General features: G+C 36.9%; 1 protein-coding gene across 1 annotated transcript in view; it reads left to right on the top strand.

Annotated features, from left to right (window-relative positions):
* The first annotated feature begins 1,801 nt into the window (after nucleotides 1-1,801).
* The window catches only part of ASXL3 (ASXL transcriptional regulator 3), an 85,430-nt gene continuing 75,618 nt past the window's right edge, over nucleotides 1,802-11,613 (top strand). Inside the window, 1 exon segment of the mRNA XM_070942318.1 lies at nucleotides 1,802-1,878. Coding sequence (XP_070798419.1) covers nucleotides 1,823-1,878 — 56 coding nt within the window. The 5' untranslated portion in view covers nucleotides 1,802-1,822.

Raw genomic sequence — 11,613 nt, 5'->3', positions numbered from 1 at the left:
TAATAAAACATCATGTCACACTTAGTTCAACAATCAAAAGCAATCACTCAATAGAGGCTTACAAGTTGTCTTGACAATGGTGGGGTGTTGAAGGAGGAAAGAAAGGTCTTCAGAACTCATGCACAGAAAGTCCATCTATGGCAATCCATAGATGGAAAAATAACTATATTTTGCTGCTTTTGTCATGAAGCAGACCTTAATGAAGCCTCTTGTATTTGGTAAGGTTCTTTCTTTGACTTCTTCCAAAGATACTCTAGATACGTGCTGTTTCATCTCCCAAAAGTTCCTTTGAGAATCTTCCAGAAACTATGTGTAGAGGCATCAGAAACAATCTGATCCAAGTCTGCCTCTGCTCACTCATCACAAGAAGTGACTAAAACCCCAGTTGAACTCTGTACCTTATCTTCAGAAGCTTCAGAAGTGCCCTCTGAACTCTTGGAGTCTTTCGGGTTCCTGGAGCAAAGGAATCAAATGGATCCTATCTTCCTGTCAAAGGGAGTGTTTAAAAAGCAATTAGAATGATCACTCTATGAGAAGTGCTGTAACATCCCTCAACTTCAGATCACATCTCTGTCCAAAGACAAACATATATACAACATATAATCCCCACTGTGAGTTAGACCCTCAGTGATTTGGGTGAGGCCCATGAATTCTCAAGCTACTTCAAACTTTGCACCCAGCATCTCTTAAGTACCATAAATTTGGGGAAATCTTTTGTTAAATTAGTTAATCAAAAAGCATAAGCAGGGACTCAGGTAGGTAGTAGTGAGCATGATCCATGTCAGAAATCCTATGTATTCCCTATATCCGGTGGTAGCTAATAAATCTTTTAACAACTGGTTCTGCTGGCTCCATTGTTGTTGCCTCACCATTAGGCGACTGATGCCCTGCTCTCAGCTCTCATAATAATCTTACTTAAATCGGCTTTGCTTTCAATCAATCTGCAAAATTCTAGAAAATTTAACAATTGGTTCTTGTGATCTGGTAGGAGCAGGCTCCAGCTCACCACTGCCTGCTACTTTATTTCACATTCTGTCACTAAAATATGTTAAAACGACTTCAGGATCTAAAATAAAAAGCACAAGTTGGTGGTGTGAAGGGACTGATGGCATGGACCAGGAAGGGTGCACAGGGCTTCCTTCCTTCCTTCCTCCCTCCCTCCCTCCCTCCCTCCCTGAAATGTTGAATGAGAAATAATGAAGACCAACATATAAATGTATGTTGTATGTCCTGAATGTATAGTTCAGGACCGAACTATTTTTACTCATATATAGAAATAAACAAAATATAAATATTTTATATTTATATAAAATATATAAATATAGACATTTTTTGAATTTATAATATATATTTTGTTATAAATATAAATAATATAAATCATATATTGTACTTGTACATAAAATTCATATTTTATTCTCTACTGTGTGAAGAATCTTTCTATGTAATCCACTAAGATGTTTCCCCTGATATACAGTATAAAGGAACAATAGAATAAATAATGAAAAAGAAAATGATACAGTGATATGAGAATAAATTGTTAAATAATATTTAATATTTGAATTAATATTAATTTAATTTAATTATTTAGATTTAATTAGATAATATTAATAATTGATATAAATAGATTTAACATTCTAACTCTGTTATAAGCTACGTTATAACATATAACTATGTTATAGTTAACAGAAAATGTAGAGCTTTTCATTTTTTTAAAAAAAACTATTAAATACATAATACCACAATAATTAACTGTAAATTGATAACTATACTTTCTTTTGCATATTTTTTTTTTTAGGCACTGGAAAAGCATCCCAATTCACCAATGACTGCAAAGCAAATATTGGAAGTAATTCAGAAAGAAGGGTTGAAAGAAACAAGGTCAGTATTTATATAGTTTAATCTCTATTATTTCATTTATGGATATGATTTTATTTCTACTTCAATAAGTACCATATTGTTTATGAGTCATTGATTAGAAAAGAATTCTAATGAGTGAAATGCAAATGCTACATAGATAAAAATCTTATTTAATAGGCAATAGATGGCAAATTTCTGCCTTCCTGCCTTCAAAGAATATATACCATTTCTGAGACAATTTGTAAGAACAGGCCTTTTAAAAAATAAAATGTGACAATATATTTTGGAGCCAATGTATTTCAATAATATGATACATAAGTGTTGTCATTCAAATAAAAAGAATGGATTATTGAGAGCCAGTTTAATCTAGTGGTTAAAGCACCAGGCTAGAAAGAGAAGACTGTGAGTTCAAATCCCAATTTAGCAATGAAAAACCAGCTGTGTGACCTTGGTCCAGTAATTCTCTCTCAGGCCTACTCAACTCACAGGGTTCTTGTGGGGAAAATAGGAGAAGGAAGGTATGTTGCAGGGGTGAAATGCTCCTGGTTTGGACCGGATCGCCCGATCCGGTAGTGATGGCGGCGGGTGGTTCGGAGAACCGGTAGCAAAAATCCCTGCGCGCCCCTCCCCCCACCATGCCCACCTGAGCTGCACTACATCAGAGCATTTTTTTTTACCATTTCTTTGGCCAAGAGGTTGCAGAAAAAAATGCTTTGAAAAGCCTCTGATGATCCCAGCTGAGCCGCGCGATCATCAGAGGCTTTTTTTTTTACTTTTAAAAGCATTTTTTCTACAACCTCTTCCGATGAAAAAATGCTTTTAAAAATTAAAAAAAAAGCCTCTGATGATCGCGTGGCTCAGCTGGGATCATCAGAGGCTTTTCAAAGCATTTTTTTCTGCAACCTCTTGGCCAAAGAGATGGTAAAAAAAATGCTTTGAAAAGTCTCTGACGATCCCAGCTGAGTTCCCTGATCGGCAGAGAGGCTTTTCAAAGCATTAGAAGAAATGCTTTGAAAAGTTTTTTTTTTAAAGTTGGCCACGCCCACCCAGTCACATTACCACCACCACCACCAAGCCATGCCCACAGAACCGGTAGTAACAAATTTTACATTTCACCCCTGGATATGTTCACTGCCTTATTTGTAAAAATAATAAGTGCAGGATACATATAAATGAATAAAATTATTTATCTCATTAGATGAAATTGGCAGAAAGCTGCCCTATTTATCTGATGCAACCTGGTTACCTAAAGATATTTGTTTTTCAAGTAAATCTGAAGTTCACCCTTAATGAATGGCTGCTGCACAGGATGACAGTCAATATCTGGTGATAATCATTATTATTAATTAATAAAATTGCTTTCTATTGACCAACCATCACCATCCAGAAATAGTTCAAGAGAAGCTGAAGCATATCTTTAGAAGTTATAAAGTATACAATTTAGTATTGTTTACTGCAACTAGGAAGAGCTTGTCATTTTTGCAGATATTTTTCTCAGCTTTCTCTGGAGAAGCAATTCGTTGAACCTGGGTTCTGCATACTCTTTATCAATCAACTACAATATTTTACCAAAAGTTATGGCCTATCTTCCCATAGCCTTACCTAGGAACTTTCTTTTGGTGGAATTAAGACACCTGCATCCAAGGAGGACACAAGAGAGTAAAATCTGAAAATCAAAACAAAAGTCAGATAATGGTCATAATAAAAAAAACCTTACAAAACTGACTCTTTTTAATATGTTGATGTTTAGTACCATTCATTAACTAGGAAAGAGGTAAATAAAAGTATCCTCTACAGATAAGAGAACTCTAAGAAGCAGGTGTGTACATATCTTTAAGACTATTATGTTTGTGTTATTCTTATTGTAGCATTTCTAAAAGACAAAGAATTATGATTCTTGATGAATGTATCTTTTCTTTTCTGTACACTGAGAGCATATGCACCAAGACAAATTCCTTGTGTGTCCAATCACACTTGGCCAATAAAGAATTCTATTCTATTCTAGAGTACATAACCATTGATTGTATATTTATGTAATTTGCTTTATATAATGTAAATGAATATAATGAGTACTTAACTAAATATGGGAAGCAATTACATTTATATACTAATAAGTACAGGATTTTAGATGAAAAGTTTTACTAGTGCACTCACAACTAGGTACAACTGCCAAGGAAAATCCAAGGACTGAATGCAAAATATATTGGGTTCTGCATAATATAAATATGATTTGAAAATCAAGCGATGTACAATAATTTTAAATATTTTTACTCTTCTACCTGCTGCTGCTCTTGTTTTGAAAAATAAATTCATTGAATGTTGACTTCTGTTATTAGTCATATTATAAAAATAAGTATTTTTTACTCATGATATTATTTATTACCATGTTAACTATGCAGATGATAATAGTGATGATTAGATTATGGAGAAATTAAATTTAGGGGAAATGACCAAAACCAAAAGTAATGGGAAGAGAATAAAAATGTAAAGTGTCTTTAGCAGCAATTAAATATGTCTTTAATTGGATTTTTAAAACAACACTTCTAGGAATAATATAACTTCAAATATAATTGATCGATTCAGCACTGTAAAAAATGGAAGATAAGACCAGTAAGATAGAAATGTATGTACTGCCAATTGTGTTAGAAATGGAACACCTGCTTTTTCCTGGAGAAATAATATTAAGATGCCACATGTATTGTCTTATATCTGTAAAGTTTATCACCTGTTATAACAGATGCTGAAAATAGACATTTTTACTAGATTTTGCATTTCATTTTTATCTGACAAAGTAGTTTTAATTATTATTTAAAACGAAAAATAAAAAGGCATAAATGTGCACTAATAAAAATTGTTAATAAGGAGTAATCAGGCAAATTATTTTATGGGGTGATTACCAGACAGTGCCAAAATGCTAGTTACTAGGTCCATCTCAGCTCCCAACAAGAGACAATAAAATAGAGTCAGCAATCAGTAAACATTTAATTAAAGTTACAGAAGACCTGAAGAATTTCATTTGGAATTTGTCCTGTCTACTATGGATAAACACATGCTGCTATTTATTCATTTTTTAAAAAGCATAAGCTTGGCTGTAAATGGAAAGACAATGGCAGAGAAAAGACTGGTATGAAGTCATTTAAATTCAACAACTGTGAACCAACACTGTCAAATACTGTAAGAACCTAAAACTGTGTTTCTCAAATCTGTGTTTCTTAGTCATTACCTGTTCCCAAAGGCCCCCAATGAGGATTTCTTCATGTAATTCATGTGATTATAGGTAACTCCAGCTTGTAGTTTTCAGTTAGAAGTGAATAGAGTACCAAAGCCCTGTCAGTGGCAGAAAATTGGCTTGGCTTGGAGAAAAAAATAAAAGGACTTATTCATGATACAATGCAATAGACAAGCAAGCATTGGCTAGAGCTGGGTTGAGTTACTGGAATCTATTTGTAAGCAACTCATATGAAATATTAAGGGTGAGTTGGGTCATTACTAGGAATAAATAAAAGAAAAGTGTAAAGAGGAAGAAGAATCACAAAGAGTAAAAAAAAAAGAGACTAAAGCAAATGAAAGGTTCAACAGGATGGAAAGCAAGTGCATGGTGCCTCAATACACAACAGAGAAGCATTGCCAGCAAGGACTATTTGCCTGGCCTGGGAAGAGGTCATGTAACAAGTCATTGATGCTGTACCAGAGAGATATGTCTAAAAATTAGGTGGGTCCATTAAAATTAGAGCCCTCTGACAAAAGAGCCTTGGTAGTACAGTGGTCTAAGGCACCCTGTTATTAAGCTGGTTATCAAGACCAGATGCCTGCAATTACTGCAGGTTCGAATCTCGCCAAGGCTCAAGGTTGACTCAGCCTTCCATCCTTTCTAAGGTAGGTAAATTGAGGACCCAGTTGTGGGGGCAATAAGCTGACTTTGTATAAATATACAAAAGAATGAAGGCTATTGCTTAGCGCATTGTAAGCTGCCCTGAGTCTCCGGAGAAGGGCGGCATATAAATCAAATTTTTTAAAAAATGCCCTCTAAATATTCTTTTACTCTGCACAGAAGAGTGCTTTCCTTTGTATGAGGGGGCATTTTTTCTAGACAGATTGGATTGGATTACAAAGACCAAGACTCTGAAAACAAAAATATTCCAAGAACAAGATGGCTCACTTGTTTAAAAAGCTCACTGGGAATCTTAAAGAATGGTTTTAGGAAGATTTGGATCAGCCTGAAAAAGGCTTAAAATATTCAATTAGAACTTAATTACTATATCAGTGAAAAAGTCACCATAGATAAACATTTCAATACTTTCAATTCAATCCTCCATTATTGCTGTTCAGAAACCAATTAGACTAAAAGCCTATCAGAAGCTGAGAATTTTTTCAAGAAAAGAGATCTGATAGACTCTCCTGAGAAGAAAAAGACTCTATTCTATGAAAATAAGCTGGAGGGAATGACCTAAATGTTTTAATTAATAAGGATGAACTTTTAAAAGTGTGATATATGTACTGATAGAAAGCTTTAATTTAGTTTTGTATGTATAAAATTACTATGTATGTAAATACCTGTCTTCAGGTTTTTAAAGTCATGTTGAATAATATTCCAAAGTTTGTAAAATATTATTGACTAGATTTGAAAATATGAGAATGAATGATATATTATCCCCCACAGCAAAGAAAAGCAGACGGTTAAACTGATTCTTTTATCTAAAGAAGAGAATATATTTAATTTTATCTCTATTTTGAAATTGCTTCCGGATTTTGTGCTTACAATGGGAAAAAACATGAAATTTTGTTTTTGTTAACTAGACAGGCTTATTGTTATAGAAATGGCTTGTACATACTGTTGTGTAAAAGCAAAAAGTTGTGGTTGTAATGTTGTTACTTTCTACTGTGCTAAAGAGAATTGGAAGTCGGTATCTTTTTCTTTTTATCTCCCGCTACACTACATCCTTTCTTTTTCCCTCCCTCTCTCCTTACTTTTTCATGCTTTTTTTCCTTTGTATTTTATACTTTGATAAACAAATAAAAAGTTAAATGGGAAAAAAAAGCTATCAGATATTAAAATTCTTTTCCTTAGTTTCCTTAGTCCCTGCCTGTTTTTCCCCCCAGGTCACAAATATAAGTGCAGCAGGAACCTCCCTCCAGCCCCACAAAATATGGTTATAAATCAAAGCTAATCATAGAAATAAAATCTTCATGTTAACCTGAATGGAAAATCACGCAGAAATAAGTGTTCCGTATTCGTGTAATACACACATCATATATTGTTTTACTTTGTTTTTAAATGTATTTTCTGATATGACAATCACTTGTAAAAACATCTTCAACTGGGCAGTCCTTTTCCCTGTATCTGGAAAGAAAACAACTATTAAGGTAACAGTTTTGGGTTTCTGAAACATGGGTGTCCTCTTAAACCTTTCAAGAATGTGTTTGGATGTGGAAAGAGTACAACTTAAAATCTTTATAAAAGAGAGTCAGTGCAGTTTGGCTACAGAAAAACAAAAATATCTGTAATTCTCTTGCCATAAATGGAACTCTGAGATCTGAAATTATAAAATATACCCTTTTGAATTCATTAGAATTTATTTCTAAATAAATACTCATCTGTTTATCTGAATACTAATTTGGATACTAATTTTAATTAATGTGACTCGCTGATTGCCATTTTTAGTCCAAAAATTTTACCTGGATCATGTCTTCATTTGCTATAGAATTAATAAATGGAAGAATAGGTTATCGTGCTTTCTAAAACTCTCCCATCACTAATTATTTCTTCATAGTTAGGAAAATTAGAAGGAACACATCTCCCTCTTGCATTAGTTGGAGACATTTTTTGTAACATTCCTATTTACAAAATTGTGGCCCGTCAGCCACCTGTGCAGCTAGTAGCTGATTCAGACAGCGAGGAGGCTGGTGTGGTGATGCGCCAGCAGCCTGTGCAGCTGGTACTCGAGTCAGACAATAAGGAGGCTGGAGAAGATGTGGTGCCAGTGGCGGGGATTCAGCCAGGGCCTTCAGAGCCTCCAGAAGCTCCGATAAGTGAAGAGGAAGAAAAGGAGGAGCGTGCAGAGCTGCCAAAAGACAGGAGTGGCTCCTCAGGAGGCGGTCTCCTTGAGAGTAAGGCTTGGGGCTAATTGGCCACTCCCCTAGTCTATTTAAGGAAGGACGACGACTGAGGCAATTTGCAGGAAACAACTTTGTTCATATTCCTTTGTGTCTTGATTCCAGAAAACATCTGATCAGCTCTTGCTCCTTTCTTGTCAGTTTTTCTGCAAATTGCTTCGGGCACTCTACCAACCACAGTAAGATTACGGTTATCTGAAATACTGTGCTTCAGAATTGAGTTATTATTCTTTGGATTCTTGTCAGCTGTTAATGAAGTTATATTAACAGCCCTTGTTCAGAAAAGACTGATTTAAACTGTACTTGTGTTCGAACAACTACTAAGGCAAACTCATTAGTAGTTCTTATTTAGTAAACTAAGGTTTGTACGGACTTTCTGTGTGCTGCGTTCTTTGGGGTCTGTAGCTGGGGCAGAACAAAAATAGGTAGGTTTTATGGGATGATTGCTAAACAAAGAAAATTCTCTCGCGCGTAATGTGATCACCTAGCTATTTCTCTACCCCCACTGCACAGTTGTGCTTCTGATTAAAGTAATTGTTAACTAAAATTGTAGCTACCATATACTATTAGCAGTCATATATGCTTCATTCTTCAGTCTTTCCAAAATACAAGGCAAATGAAGATAGAAGAATCTTGCCTTCTCAGAGCCTATATCAGTGATGGTGAATCTTTTCAGCACCGAGTGCCCAAACTGGAATGTGCGTGCATGTGCGTTCATGTGCACACGCCAGAGCACTGTAAACCCAAAGACCAGCTGGCTGGCATGCACATGCCTGTTTTTTGGCCAATTTTTTTACCATGTTCAGGCCGTTTTTTGGCCCCCAAAATGGCCTGGAAATGGCCTGGCTTTTTGGGCATTTTTCGGGCCGTTTTCAGGCCATTTTCTGGTGCTCCAGTGCCTTTGAAGATCTGCTGGCCAGTGCGCACATCAGGGGTGGGTTTCAAAACCCATTGCTACCCGTTCGCTCATGGGCGTGCATACACACACGTGCACGTGCAACACTTCTGCACATGCACAGAAGCGTCCGGGTGGGTGGGTGGAGCCTCCTGCCACCACTGCTACTGGTTCACCCGATCCAGCGTGACCCTCCACTGGCGCACATGCATGCCGGAAATCAGAAGAGCAGCTGGCGATGGCGCGTGTGCCCACGAGAGGGCTCTCCGTGCCACCTCTGGCACGCGTGCCATAGATTCATCATCATGGGCCTATATTTGGAATCAGTGCAAAATCAGAGATAAAATAAAATAAATATTTCCATACCCAGTGGTGGGATTCTGGGGCTTCTAGGGGGTTTCGCCGAACCCTTTGTTAAATTGCTGGCTTGCCCCGCCCCTTGCCCTGCCCCTCCGCACTACTATTTATTGCCAATAAATGGGGTGAGCGAGCCAGCAATTTAACAAACGGTTCGGTGTTTTTTTGTAATTTATTGGCCCTGCAGCACACCGAACCGTTTGTTAAATTGCTGGCTCGCCCGCCCCTCGCCTCCCACCCGTGCGGCGCCAGCCTACCGTAGCCAGGGGTAGGCAATTGTGGCTCTTTTACAACCTGTGGACTTCAACTTCCAGAATTAATTGTTAATTAACTTCCAATTATTAATTGTATATTTCTGAAAGCAGATATGGTTAAGTTGTGGTTTGGAGGAATATATGGGGGAAATTATTTGGTTTATTATTATTGGTAAATATAATTAATTGATTTGTAAGAAATTGGATTGCATGGAAATAATTGGAATATTCATGTTCATATTGATTAATATACAAAAAAGGTAGTTATATAACTAATTGATTTATATTAAAACAATTAATATTACATAATTAACCAATGTGAGGATGGATATAAAAATAGATGACAATGGGAAGGGGTATAATATAGAATAGAAGAGAAAAATTGAATTTGATTAAGATTAGAGATGAGAAAGAAGGGTAATATTGTTTTTTTACAAAAATAGATGAATAAATATGGCAAAAAGGAAATATAGAAATTGTAAATTTAATTGAAATGACTAAACACTGTTTAAATTTGTGACCCGGCCAAATACTCTGTTCAAAGAAAATACATTGTATGTTTGTATGTGTGTTTCTAATTATTGTTATTTATTCATATTTGTTCTCTTTTATTCTTTAAAGTTTAACAATTCATTCTTTTATCTTAATATCTTTATATTTGTTTGGGGTTGGCTTTCTTCCCTTTCATCTTTTTTATTGTACAGCAATCTTTCTCCTCAAACCTACCACCTCTCTTTTCTTTCCTTCTTACTTTCTCTTCCTCCCCCTCTTCTTCTCCTCCCTACTTCCTCTTCCTTTCTCCTTCTCCTCCTCTCTTCCTCTCTCTCTTACCCTCCCTCCTACTCTAATTTCCCTTCCCTTCCTTCATCCCTCTCTATTGTTGTATCCTTTTATACATATGGACTACTCAGAGGGCTGAAAAAGTTATTTCTGACTGGTCCTCACACTTTTGACCAGTCCTCGAACTTACGACTGTCCTCACATTTTACGTTTTTGCCCTATCTTGTCACCATGGTGAAGAGAAGCAGTTGTGAAATGAGTGACATGGTTGTTAAGAATGCTACAATGGGCATAAATGATGACCAGTCATAAGTGCGAAGACCGGTCAAAAGTGCGAGGACCTGTCAGAAATCACTTTTTTCAGCCCTCTGGGTAGTCCTTTTGTGCATATGGACTACTCAGAGGGCTGAAAAAGTTATTTTTGACTGGTCCTGGCACTTTTGACCAGTCCTCGAACTTACGACTGTCCTCACATTTTACATTTTTGCCCTATCTTGTCACCATGGTGAAGAGAAGCAGTTGTGAAATGAGTGACATGGTTGTTAAGAATGCTACAATGGGCATAAATGATGACCAGTCATAAGTGCGAAGACCGGTCAAAAGTGCGAGGACCTGTCAGAAATCACTTTTTTCAGCCCTCTGGGTAGTCCTTTTGTGCATATGGACTACTCAGAGGGCTGAAAAAGTTATTTTTGACTGGTCCTGGCACTTTTGACCAGTCCTCGAACTTACGACTGTCCTCACATTTTACATTTTTGCCCTATCTTGTCACCATGGTGAAGAGAAGCAGTTGTGAAATGAGTGACATGGTTGTTAAGAAAGCTGCACGGGCATAAATGATGACCAGTCATAAGTGCGAAGACCGGTCAAAAGTGCGAGGACCTGTCAGAAATGACTTTTTTCAACCCTCTGGTTAGTCCTTTTGTGCATATGGACTACTCAGAGGGCTGAAAAAGTTATTTTTGACTGGTCCTCGCACTTTTGACCAGTCCTCAAACTTATGACTGTCCTCACATTTTACGTTTTTGCCCTATCTTGTCACCATGGTGAAGAGAAGCAGTTGTGAAATGAGTGACATGGTTGTTAAGAAAGCTGCACGGGCATAAATGTGAGGATGGTCATAAGTGTGAGGACCGGTCAAAAGTGCGAGGCCCAGTCAGAAATGACTTTTTTTCAGCCCTCTGAGTAGTCCCTATGCACATATCCACGCCCACCCAGTCACATGACCAGCTAGCCACGCCTACACAGTCACATGACCAGCTAGCCATGCATACACAGTCATGTGACCAGCTAGCCACGCCCACTCAGTCACATGGTTGCCAAGCCACACCCCCAACTAAGCCACGCCCACAGAAC

Source organism: Pituophis catenifer, unplaced genomic scaffold, assembly GCF_029215685.1.
Source record: "Pituophis catenifer annectens isolate HBS135680 unplaced genomic scaffold, rPitCat1.0.hap2 SCAF_3, whole genome shotgun sequence".
Classification (NCBI taxonomy): Eukaryota; Metazoa; Chordata; class Lepidosauria; order Squamata; family Colubridae; genus Pituophis; species Pituophis catenifer.
Note: the sequence above shows the minus strand (reverse complement) of the source record. Positions and strands in the feature narration are given on the sequence as shown.